Here is a 13,343-nt window from a genome sequence, read left to right on the forward strand (position 1 = left end):
CTGAACATTAATTTTCTGTTATATTCTTCTTTTTTTTCTTTTTGATGTATTGCACGTTTTCTAACCAGATTATTTTTGGCCAGTAACAAAAGGTTAATAATAGCCATAAAAAGAAAATCAATCTTTGAATTTTTTTTTTTTCACCACCAAGGTAATAAAGGAGAATTTTTTATAAAGGTCTCTGTTCGCACGTAGGTGTGTTCCCAGACAAGGCAGACACATTTTTATTCTCAGCCATATATAAATTGCAATAACATTTCAAGACTTTGTGACCTAATGTTTATTTCTCTTCTTTTTTTATTTTGACCTTTACCCTGTAAGAATTCACATCCAAAGCAAGAGCAGAAGGAATTTTAAGAGCAACCAAAAGAAAAAGGGAGAAGGAAAAACTGTCTTCCTAACAGGCCATAAACACCACAGCACCTGCTATTATACATTACCAAATGCACTATCAGTTAATGTGTAGGCTATAAAGAACAGTGGGTTAAGTGTAAGGGAATCTCTGGTGACTTGAATCAGTGGCGCTATTATTTCAGAGCGATGTGCTCTCGCTAGAGGTTCCCTTCGCAGGCTGCATGCAGCACCTCTGCCAGAGCCTGGCATGCAAGCAGCCTCTGGCGACTTCCACTCACCGCACAGGTCTTCAGGTGTTTTTCTGTCTTGTTCAGTTATGCAGCAGTACCTACATGCAAGCAGCATAAGAGGTAAAGAATAAATGAGGAATTATGAGGGTTATGAGCAGGTAGTGAAGGAGAGAAATGTTACAGACCAATTTTTTTTTTTTTTAAATTGCCTGTATTTTAGTATGCTTCTGAAAAGTTAGTCAAACAGCACGACAGATTTATGCTCTCTTCTATTACCTTTTTAATAAATGCTCTTCCATTTTGGCTCTCTTGAAGCATGCTAAAGGATTTAGCTGCCCTAAGCAGTCTGTGTCGATGGTGCTCTGCAGGATGACCAGCTCACTGTGCCTGTAGATGTTTCTTACTCACTTTTGCTGCCTTATATTAGATATCTATGTACTGTCTGTTGTCAAAGTACTTGCAGTCTCTGGATCAAGAGGCTCGGCAAGAGTCAACTTATTGCTCGTCGTTGATAAACAGAGAGCTTGGGAGCAGGAGGAGGTCACCTGGCTCGGCTCGCTTGAAACCGCTTTAATTCTGGGAATAACCACAAGCTCCTGGACTGCAGTGGTCCAGCGCCTGTGCTTTTTGTTTTGAACAGTGGTACTGCAGTTTCAAAAGGGTTGTTCACTAATGTCACTGGAAAGCTTCAGCCATTGAATTCTTTGATTGTTCATAATTAGCTCTAATAGCACATTTGAAAAGAGGTGGTAAACGATTGCCATGGGCAAGGGGATGCAGAAAGGCAACAGGCTTCTCTGCTTTGTTGAAAAGGGGCATTTGTGTAATTGAATTAGCTAATTCTTCAGAGCCAGAGGCCATTTCAAAGTGGGTGGTGGTATGGTATTCTAAAACTCTGCTGGAAATACCCAGAGCTTGGGACTCAGTCTGAAAACAGCCTCCTTCCACTGGAAACGTTTGCGTAAGTAGGTTTTTTAGTTGAGTGATTAATTAAGCGAAAGGAAGGGGAGTATATTCATAATGTAAATAGTTCTGAAGGAGGTCGGCAACATGATTATAGTATCCATTTCTCCTTTAAGATGTATGAAGGCATGAGTAAGTTTTTCTTGCAGAGAATGAGCAACAAAGGAAAACCTTTTTCCCCTATGGGGAGAGTTTTTCCTTGCAATGTTTTCTCTGGCCTTGGAAAGGAGGTTTTCTGGGGAGGCACTGAACACAAGCCACGCAGAATTGCCCCCCAGATTTGCCCTCCCCCCGGGCTGTGCCATGGCATCCTCAGTGTTCCCCTTGCCAGGAGCAGCAAGCTGCCCTGGGTCAGAGACTTTATTTGTCCTCAGTTGTATCGGGTGGTGCAGTGCCAGTGTGGAGGAGGCAGCAGAACTCAGCTTCACTCCTGGATGTGAGGTGCTGCTCAACCAGCTTTCAGAGGAGCTCCTCTAGTGTATTTAGGGACAAGTTTAGGCACAGTATATGGCTTCAGTGCTATTCAGTGGAAGAGTGCTCTTGGGGCAGGATCTAAGTCTTGTCAACTCCTCCTTCAAGAGCAAGGTAAGTAGGTGGCTTGAAAAGGAGGATTCTGTGCTCTGGTGTAAAGGCCCTACATGATTGGTCATCCTATGCAGGGAGCATTGCAGGTATACAAATGACTAGTGCTGTTTTAAGAAAGACAGAGGGCATCATGGTGTAGTACTTGTCCAATGAGAGAGAGAGAAGGACAAATAGCATCTCCCATATGTAACGTCAAAGCAGTAGACCATAGATTCTCCTCCTGGACTTGCTGTGGCTGCATTTTGTTCCATTTGTGGGTACTCTTTATTCCAAAATAATAATCTGTGTGTTCAGGGTGTGCCCTTGGGAATGTTTGGGAAACTACCCTGGAGTGGTTGCCACAGATCAGCTTACTCTGTAAAAGCTTTTCAAGCCTATCTGACTAATTGAATAAGTTTTAAATATTGTTGATTTTATGTGGAACTGTGTATCACTTGACACACAGATAATTAAGGACTGTATATGTATCAGCTGAATTACAATTATATTTAAATTTTATTTTATGATTTTTAAAATACGTTATTGTGCAGTTCTATTAATCAGCTTATCTGTGTTATGGTAATCATTTGTCTGTGCTAGAATTGTACTATAATTGAGACTACAAGGATGAAAAAGCTATAACTGATCTTCAGTTTTTATTTGCTGTCCTTTCACTTTCCTGATAAAGGTCCAGATCACTACTAAGACTTTAAACCGCTTGTCAGCAATTTCTCAGTGGTCACCCATGGACCCTCAGGGATTTGAGGAGGAAACTTGAGAACCAAAGCTGAAAATCTGTTGCTGGTGTGTGTAGATTTTATTTTACTCATTCATATACACTGGTAATTTCCTTAAAAAGCATCTAGCGTCTGTGCAGTCTGCAGAGAGAGTTTGGTGCCAGTGTTGTATCTGTATCTTGTACCTGTTCATGCAAGGCTGCGCAGCTGTCTCAAGTCATGCTTGTTAGCATGTGATTTTGAGTTAGCTGGATTTTTTTTCTTTTTTCTAAAAGACATCTAAGTAGAAGGAGGAGTGTGGTTGCCTCTGCATCTTGTCTTTATTTCCCAGTCCTCTGCCGTACACCTCTAGCAGACAACTGCTTCCCTCCTCTCCATTTGCATGCTAACACACTTGTGAGTCAGAGGGCTTCTGGAGACAGGGACATGGAGTAGCCATCCCCTTGGAATACCTTCACTCACATCCTCATTGGGGAAAAAAAAAAGAAAAAAATCTTTTCAAATGAAGACAATACAAACATAATAAATGACAGGGAAGGTTCATCTCCCTCATGACTCAATCCTTCTCAAACAACATTATTATTGACTGGCCTATTGGTTGCCAAAAAGGAAAATCAATTGTACTAGAAGTAGTTGCTGGGCCACAGATCATGGTACTAACCCAGCAGAGACAGGTTGATTTTTATCAACTATCCAAAGACTAATTTCCACCATTAGCTAAAAATGAAGTAGAAATTACGGATATGTCGAAGATTGCTAAGATTGGTGGTCTGTTGGTTTTATTTGTATGGTTTTTCTGTTCTCTTGCCTGACTCTAAAAGGACTGTGTCTGTACAGGATAAAAAGAAGGAAGGAGAAGTCAGGCCTGCTTGCCTGCCTGTCACTGCCTCTTTTTTTTTCTTTTCAGTCTTGTTCATTTGGATTTCACAGCAAGAATACAAACTGCTTCAGTCTCTGCCTGGGCCTCATATTGGAGGCATTGCGAAGACATTTGAAAATGAAGCTGGTGTCAGCAAACATGCATCCCTTCTCTGCCTCCTGCACCAAATATAGGTCATGCCCTCATTTTTCTGTGTCCACAGGGAGATGTTGAGGAAATCGGTGTGGGCATCTTGACTATCCTGACCAAGGACCAAAGGCCACAGGCTGTAGCTACATAGCTTTCCTGCTCCCCAGCAAATATGTGTGTGTGTGTGCGTCCATACTGCCCACCACCTTTGCTGCAAGCTGATCAGTGTAAACACACTTGTAGGTAGGATGCCAGCTGCCAAAGTACTCCACTGCTATGACCATTCTCTAAACCTGGCTGAGATTAAAAATGAAAATGCCTGAGCCTCGTGCCCTTGCAATTAATGTCCCTAGTATAAATTTCCCCCTAAATATACTAAGAGCCTGGCTCAGAAAGCCAGCAGGGACCCTGTCGTGGATCTGATGAATGCTGCAGAGGGTTTGGCATAGTTACAGTCCCAGCGAGCAAAGGATGCGGCAGCTACTGCTGAATTGACCATTGCTGAGGTATGAAGGTACAGTGGGAAACATGAAGACACTAAACAACGATGAAAAGTAAAGCAATGAGAGCAGAATTAACCACAATAGTTTCCTTCTTTCCTTATACCCCCCCAGTCCCTGTCTCAATATTTCAATAGTCAGCTTTGCCAAGCAGATCCTCAGAAGACTCAGCAGGCTCATACCCCTCCAGTCTTGACATTGTTGCCAATGGGTGTGAAAGCCATTAGCCAAAAGAAAGGAGAGATCTGCTTAGTGACAGAGGGTAGCTTTCTACATTAAAGCATTGACATGGTGCCAGTCACACAGTTATTAGAAGTGGCACAGGTCCATGTCTCTCCTGCAGGTCTCTCTGTGGAATGTAGATTGGCAGCAGGTTGAATGTTAAATGGTCACCACTCAGCAGATGCTGATTTTACCTACTGGGAGAAAAGTCCCTTTCAGCAGAAACATTTGCAAAATATTTGCAGCTCTAAATATATGCTGGGAGATGCAGAGGTTTATGCCTGGTTTGCTCTTCAGCCTCTGAAGACACCTCAAGCTTCATCAACACAAACTGTAGGTTGTACAGCCGATGAGATGTTTCCTTTTGCTTGTGCGGGCTGGGCTTTTTTGCAGTGTTTCTTCCCATCTTCCAGCTTGACATGTACAGTCTTTGTTTCTTCTGGTCCCTGTAGACATATAAATCATTGTTTCATTGCTGGTGCAGCAAAGCAGTTGGCACCCTTGCTCAGGCAGTATGCGTGCAGCATTGCCTGCAAAGCAGGCTCACCAGCCGAGAAAGCAACTGCAGCCTCCTGTGTTGTTCCAGCACTGATTTCAGGGTCTATGCAGTCCTTTCAACCACAGAATGCAAAAACAGTGTTTGAAAAGTTAAATCCAAGAGCTGGTCCTGAAAAAACTAACAGTGGTCTCTGTTGCTTTACCCTCAAAATCTCAACTATTTTCAGGGTAATCAAAATGCAGGGTTTAAAGGCCGGGCCCGAGGACAGCAGCACATTTTAGTGGATTGCTGCGAGATTGAGTGGCTTGTGGGAATCGCCTTGCATTGCGGGCTGTGTTGTGCAGAGGGAGGCACGTTCCATGGCCAGCACTGGTGCAGGAGGAATGCGGTCTGGCATCAGGCACATAGTTTTAGCTCAGGGAGCGTGACCACTCTCTGCATCAGGGAGTCTTGTGCCTGTTTCCATGGCTGACCAGCACAGCTATTCTGTGGTAAAGTGCCTGCAGTCTCTGCCAACGCTCACAGTAGACAGAGGCCAGCAGCAGTGAGCTTTGAGATCAGTGCAGGTGGGACCATGGTGCTGTTGTGTTCTGGTGCAGAGGAGAAACAGGTATCTTACTCCTTACTGTCTTTATATGTCCTTGCAGAAGCAGGAAAGAGCCTTACCTTGAATGCCTCTCAGCGAGGACATGGGATTGTCCCCTGCCCCTTTGTCTCTTGGTCTAAGGGTCATCTTTGAAATAAGCATGTGTTAAAACACCTGCAATTTGTGAAGTCATTGTTGGAAGTGCTTTAGCCCCTCATTAAGGTGTCTGGTTAACTGCGCAAACAGGATACCGCTGGCAGCCAGGCTGGTTTTTCAGGTGAATGCATCACCATAGGAATGGTCTCTAATCACCATAGGAATGGTCTCTAGCCTTGGTTCATTTCCTATAGCCTTGGCGTCACCCCTTCCTGCCAGAGAAACCACCTTTGCCAAGCAACAAGCTCCTCTGCTCAGGAGAGAGGGTTCCTAGAACATTTTTTTTGCAGTCGGCCTCTTGAAGAAGCTTTCCCTGTTTTGAAGGAGTTAAATTCTGCCGCTTACCTTCTCCCTGAGGACTTCTCAATTTAAGAAAGTCTGGTTTTACTTTCCAAATGGAATTTTGTATTCATCTGTTGTCGGCACTTGTCTCTTCTAGTTTACTCTAAAAAACAAAACTAAGCAATCCCACGCACAAAACCAACAAAAAACGATTTCTGAGTGCATCACTGGGGCATTTTGAATTTGCAGTCTTTGGTGCAAAGTACTTTTGCTAGTTTTCCTAGATAAGGTTGTTCTAACACTTTAGATGTTGAGGGAATAACTATGCTTATTTTGTTTAGATTTTAAATAAGATTTTTGATGATCAAAGCTATTTCTTGGCTCCTTGGATTGTAAGTGGCAAAACAGCACTCAAAATGGCAAAGCAAATTTAGGAGGTTCCTGTTTCTCAATTTGTACAAATTAGTATCCATAGGAATAGCTGTCAGCACAGGAGTCTCTCTAACTCAGTATCATGTCTCCAGCATCAGGGAAGAGTGAATGCTTAGGGGACAGAGTAGAGTAAGCATACAGTGATAATTTCATATATTTTCACAGGGTCTGTGGCTTGGAGGTTTACTTGAACCATTGGTATTATCTTTACACTCCTGGATTTTTCTCTGATAAATTTTCCTCATCCCTCTTTGGAATCCCAACCTTTTATGCCGGTGGGAGTTCTGTAGTTTAACTGTGCATTTGCTTTGGACTTGCCACAGTCATTTCATGTGAGAGCCCATCATTCTTTGTGTAATGAGAAACAGTAATTACTCCCCCAGTTACCTTCTCTGTCCTGCTTCTGACTTTGTTGTCCTCCTTGATTCCCCTTGATCACTTCTTTTTGAGACTGAGGAGTTTAATTTATTTAATCCTATCCCATTTGGAAGCTGCCTGGTAACTTTGCTCCTTGTCATTCTTAGAATCATTTCTACTTCTTTATTTCCTTTCACATGAAGGCAGTAGCACTTCTCTCAGTGCCCAAGCTGTAAGTGCAATATGAGGGTTAATGAAGCAATATAATGATGTTTTCTTATTGTCTGGGTTTTTTTTTTTTAAATGCCTCCTTGTTGTTTGCCTTTTATTAACTACCACTGAATACTGAGCTGGTGTTATAATAGAGCTGTCTATAATAACTCATGATCTGTTTCCGCAGAGGTAACAGCTAGTTCAGAGCCCATCCCTGTGGATTTAGACTAAAGATTGTATTTACACATATGCATTACTTGGTGTTTATTAGCACAGAATTTCATCGGCAGTTTTTTCACCCTGTCACTCTGAGATCCTTTTGTAGCATTTTACAGTCAGCTTTTGGTTTAACAGACTTGGATGCTTCACTCTCAGCCTGCTTCCTCTGTTCATTTGTGTGGGTTGAACAACCCGTGCCCTTGCATAGATCTCTCAGATTCCAGCAATCACCAGCAATTGTGCAAACTGGTTCATTATTCCTATTCAGTCTTTTGCAGTCAGTTATCAAGCAGTGTAAAGACCTTCCCTCTTGCTCTATGACAGTATCATTTAATAGCCTTTGGTGAGAGGATGTATCAAAAGGCTTCTGGAAATCCATGTGAACAGGCATCCCTCCTGGTGTGAGGGGTAGCAGAAGTCTGAGTGGTGCTTACCTGCATAGGGAGACAAAGGCTGGTGCCATCCTCCCTCTGCCTCTTACGGAGAGACTGCTCAATTGCTCCCTTTTGCAACAAAACAAGTAAATCCTATCCTGGAGTAACAGTCTACTTTATCAAACAGACTAATTGGCTGTCCCAACTTGGACATCCCATGCTGAAATGGGTCGCTGTACTCTTACGACAAGGCTTAGCTTGGCTGAAATAAATCACCCTGTCCCAAGAAAGGTTTCTTATAAAATGAAGGCCTGAACTTCCAGGAAAGTGGTGCGTTTAAGTTGTCTCCTGTGTTCTTGGGTTAGGAGTTGGCTATGTGCAAGCTCGGTACCAGCGTTGGAAGAATTGGTAAGCTTCCATCATCTAAATCTGTTTCTGCTGTTCCAGCCAATTAAACATTAAAATGAGCATGACAAATAAGTGTTCATTTATGGGTCAATAACTCTGTAGTATGTCTGTGACATGGCTGGCTGATACAATCCATTTCAGTACAGTCCTGGGCAACCCGACATCTTCAACTATTTAATTGCTTTTATAGGGAAAGAGAAGTAATAAGGATAATGTAGCTATCGGGCCCCGACTCACTAGTTCAGAAACTTCCCCTTGCCAATCAAATTTCTTTGGTATTCAATCCATTTTAGGATCATTCCAAAGGCATTATGGTGATGTCAGAAAATACCCTGATGGATATATGCATTTTTTCCAGTGTTAGATGTTGTTACCTTCTTGAAGATAGTAAGTTTTGTCCACCAGCCAATTAACTATCTGTATAAAGAGCCCTTGGTGCACGCTTTATGGCAATAGACAGGATTGCCTTGTCCCTCTCCTTTCCTTTCCCCCTCCCTTATTATATATATTTTTTCTCAGCACTATTAGATTATTAAATGCTTAATGACTATTCCATTCCTGCTAACTATACTTCTGATGAGCTGCAGTAATAAAACTTTGTAACAGCAAAGTGTGTGTCTGGTTCCTTTATAGGAAGGGCACATTTGGGGAGCTGAAGTAATGGGGGATAAAACTCAATTAATGAATAGGAATAAAAAGAAGTAAATGAGGTAATCAAACTCAGAGAAATTAGTATTGGCAGGTTCTGAATGATGCTCTTGGATGAACAATCTTTCAAAATCCTTCCTTGTAATGCTGCTGCCGTCTCTTTATTTATTATTAAAATAACATGATCCATGAGGCGCGCGGGGTGACTCCCAGCCTAGCTAATTCTAATTAATCCAGTCAGGGAGAGCAGCAGGGTAAGTGGAGTAGTCTATCGGATTGAAATTCATAACTTAATTGAGGTCAAAGTCCCGGGTTGGGAGAACAAAAGTCTTTCGCTGGGACCAGGCAGATCAATAGCAATAAATATCTGGCTTGGATACAAGTAGCTTATAGTGACGGATTATCTGACACTGGCCAGAGGTCTTGGTCTTGTTCAGGGCAAAGTCCTATGGCATGTACAGTGTAGGGTGACTTTTGCCAGTGTTCCCTCCAAAACCCTGAAGAGCCCATAAAGGGCTCATGGGAGCCACCAGAGAAAGATGCCCGTAAAGAAGTCCATTTGAGTCGTGCTGAAATTTGGATTTGGTTTCTCAAGGTACAGGTCTCTCATCGGTAGCACAAGGGCATGTGTCACATTAGTGCTGATGGAGGTTGGAAGAAGTTGCTCAGGCTTACAGGAACTTGGAGCTAAATCACAGCTTGTCCAGAGAAAGACCTTTAGGATCAGAGGAAGCTGAGCACTAGATTGATGGGCTTTACGCCAAGTCTGTATTTATAGTATGTTTACATAAGAGGAGAAACGAAGGTTGGAAGAGGGAAGTGTAAATAATCATTAAGGTAGATTTGTAGTGTGAGAGAAACCAGCAGAGGCAGATGTGGTCTTTCCTGTTCTTCGGAAAAGCAGTCAGTGTCTCTGCTCTAATCTCAAAAATGTTCTTTTTGTAGGTGTTTGTATGTGCTGGTGATGGCTGATTACCTAAGCCCTTACCCAAGTACAGCATGACTTTGGGTGTTGTCTACAACACTGATCCCCTGACTCCTAAGCCAGGGGAAGATGCGTGAGGTCCTAGCCTGAGACCTGTGGTATTGCACTGTACACACAGCCTTACCCTAGGACAGGGTACTGAAATATTTGTCAATACGAGCAGCTGAAGAAGCTTCTCTGGACTTTTAAATAAGTAGATACTTCAAGTGGAGTTCAATATTAAAATGCAATCTACACTCAGTCTGTTATTAATGCAATGTTTATGCAGATTCGACTGTTCTGCTCGTATCCTCTTTGCAGAGGACAAATACTGCTGTGGTCAGCATTCGATACATCCCTGATGGATGTTGTTCTGCCAATGTACTTCAACAAAGCTTGGAAGAGAGATGGAAACCGCAGCTTGGACGCAGCTAGTGGCTTAGTTTGACATACCTGCTCCTCCCATTAACACTGCATAAGTCTAAAGCATCTGTTAATGTCTGACTTGCCAAAAATGTTCAGAAGATCTCTTCAGCTCCACTGTTCAGGTTTAGAGGTCTAGGTCAAATGCCTTGTCTGGTCAGCTTTCAGGTTTTAATGTAATGAGCAACTGCTGATATTTCTGTGTGTATAAGTAGTTGCTGTACCCTCACACCGTTTTTAAACTGCCTCTGCAGAACACCTCTTGTTTTCCACTGCAGGACATTTGATTTGTGTGGGCAGAATATAGTGAGCAAGGCAACTGTTCAGTACATACGTATACTTGTTATTACTGTATAATACTATTACTATATAATACTGTTACTATATATATTACTTGTACAACCTCAACCTCCTCCTTTTAATTTGATGGCTTCACTCTCCAGGTTTCTGTTGCATTGTTTGTGCGTTCCTGCTTCATTCCTGCCCAGCCTGGACAGGAGCAAAACAGAGTTCCTGAGGCTGTTAAACACTTACAGTTGCAAACAAAACTGCATTGTCAACTGTTGTTTTCCCTATTATCAGGGGGAGGGGGGGGTGTGTCAGTAATTTATTTCAGGTGCATATAAAAAACTAACAGAAAAATCCAGACATACCACAGTGCTGAACAATTCACCACTTAACAGTAAAATGTCATGAGCGACACATGTCCTGAATGTACAAGAACTCCGAGATGGCTGTTTCCCCTTAGCTTGTGTTATGGCTCTGCTAAGGTTTAGGAGAAAAAATTTTAAATATGAATAGTACCATTTTTTTCCTCTTCATAGAGACACACTTGTATGCAGACCTGCTATTTGAAATTTTCAGAACCAGCAATTGATATACTTTCAAGTGCTTTTGCTAAACTTCAAGTTCCCACATCTGGTAGCGATAGCAGGCTAGTTTTATTTATTAGTTAGAGAATGTGCCTTTTTTTCAGCTGAGAGAAATAACAGGATCTGTCCATTCAGAGCTGGGTTATCCACAGGTATGTATATTATTAAAAAACACAGTGGTAGATGTCCAGATCTGTAGAATCCCTGTTGATTTGATAAGGAAATTCCTTTTATGGCTTTTTTCAGAATCGAGCTCAGGTTTCCAATTCTCTAATTTTGCTACAGAATCCTGGCGTGACCTTGAACAAGTCACTTTATTTCTTTCTCTCTTGGCTTCCCATTTGGGAAATGGTGGGGCAAATAATCATTTTTTATCTCATGGATATAACAAGATTATAAAAATATGGTAGTTCTAATATCCTTAGAAAACTGATCAAATGAAATTAAACAGATCTTGCAGTCTGGAAAAAAATGAGATGAAACAAGCATGAAACTATTAGTGAAAGAAATGTTTCTTTATCTTCTACAAATAAAAATGCAAAGTGATTAAGTGGGTCTTTTCTAGCTATTAGCAATAACAGCTCTAGCCAGCTGACTTCTGTCACCCTTGAAAATTAATTTGCAGGGTACAGTCTTGAATTTAGTATGCTTACAATAAATACCCCTAAAAATGTTGTCACCTTCTCTGATGCATGATGTTACTGCTACAATAGTACTGCAATTACTTGCCCTGCAGATAAAAAGTGGCTGCTCTAAATGAGATGTTCTAACACAATGGTTTGCAAATTTCTTTTAATTGATTTTTTCTGTGATCTTTCCTTCCTTTACCGTACATCCAGCAGTATTTTTGTGAGGCAGGGGAAAGGAATGGGAGTAGCGTTAAGGGTTATTCTTATCCAGGACTGTTTCGGAGGTCTGGTTCATAGGATGCACTTGCCTGAGGTAGCTGTGGCTGTGGAGAGGGGTGGCACAGAGATGGAGCCAAGTGGCTGGAGGTGGCCGTACCTCTGGGCAGCTTCTCTGCTGAGGCTGACTGGCCACGCAGCTGCATGGTGGAGAAAATGCCACACGTTCCCAGCTGCTGACAGTGAGGCTGAGCACGGTAGTGATGAGCTTTGTGTTTGTGTGAGATGTTGGGAGAGAGGAGCAAAGCACCAGCTCTGTCTACAGGCATTTCCCTTCCCTGGTTTGGTGATCAGATGAGAAATGCATGGCCCTCAGAGCAAGATAGTGATTAATGAACAAAACAGAAAGGAAGGAGCTTTGATTCCTTGACTTTTTCCAACACAGAAGGAAGACAAGAGAAGTATTTCAGAAAGCAATAATCTGGGACATGTTACAGAGAAACCTTGATGTATGCTTGGTCTTGGCCAGAGACAGGGTTACCTGTGTGCAAGAAATTTCAATTTACGCTTTCTTTTTTTTTTTTTTTTTTCCCCTCAAGTTTTAATCACGTTCAGGCTGTGCAGATGAAATCTGAGTCACAAGCCAGGTCTGCAAAAGCTGCCTGGTTACCATCTCTGTGATGCCCTGTTCCAGGTGCTATTGTCAGGATATTTTCAAGCAGTGCTCACAGATTACATGGTAGTTTGTCTTCTGAAGTGCTATGAAATTGAGCATTGCACTTTGAATTTCAGTGGTCAAACTCAGCAGAGATTTGTAAAGTTACGGCTCAGCAATTGCAAATGATCAATTCTTCATAGCTTAATAACCAAGTGCTTGTTTTTTGAATGACAGGACGTGATCATACACACCCTCACCTCCAGTCCTAACTATAAAGTAAAAGAGGTTCATTTAAACCGTGAAGGCAGTTTCAGTCTGGATGTTTCATAGCAGCAGAAAAACTCAGAGTTATGATGACTTCAGATCATTAATTTTACTTCTTAGATGGAAAAGTTAAGTGCAAATTTGGTCAGTTTGCACTCACCGGCTGGTAAGAAACAACCTGCTAAGCCACAGGAGCCCAGTTGCCTGGGATAAGCCACAATGTAAAAACAGATTATAAATGTGTACTGAGTCTAAAATTGAAGATTATATAAATTGTTCATTTAGATGTGGTTTAACTTTTTTTTTTTTTTTTTTTGCCTATCAGCTTGAGCATTGCTCTTGTGCACTTGTAAATTATAACAAAATCATAGAGAAGTTGTTGTCGTGTTTTGCCTGGGGGAAAGGAAGGCCCAACTTGAAAAGAAAATCTTTTAAGCTTTTAAAATGTTTACTAAAATCCCAAGTTTTCACTGCTCTGCCCAGTTCTCTCCCCAGATGCATGTGAGCAGTGTATGCGACTGCGATGCCTTTCTATGTGCCGAGCAAGGCAGACCTGTATACTGG

The 13,343-nt window shown here is 42.0% G+C and overlaps 1 protein-coding gene across 2 annotated transcripts in view; it reads left to right on the forward strand.

Annotated features, from left to right (window-relative positions):
- Positions 1-13,343, forward strand: part of ACBD6 (acyl-CoA binding domain containing 6) — an 88,309-nt gene that overhangs the window by 45,912 nt on the left and 29,054 nt on the right. The window contains exon 7 of one of the 2 annotated variants that reach the window (XM_074906937.1): positions 3,756-8,684. The exons of the other annotated variant lie outside the window; for it this stretch is intronic. Within the exon in view, the coding sequence (XP_074763038.1) occupies positions 3,756-3,941 (186 nt within the window). The 3' untranslated portion in view covers positions 3,942-8,684. Of the gene's footprint in view, positions 1-3,755; positions 8,685-13,343 lie in introns of those variants that run through there. 2 annotated transcript variants of the gene reach the window in all.

The sequence above is a fragment of the Athene noctua genome, chromosome 5, assembly GCF_965140245.1.
Source record: "Athene noctua chromosome 5, bAthNoc1.hap1.1, whole genome shotgun sequence".
Classification (NCBI taxonomy): domain Eukaryota; kingdom Metazoa; phylum Chordata; class Aves; order Strigiformes; family Strigidae; genus Athene; species Athene noctua.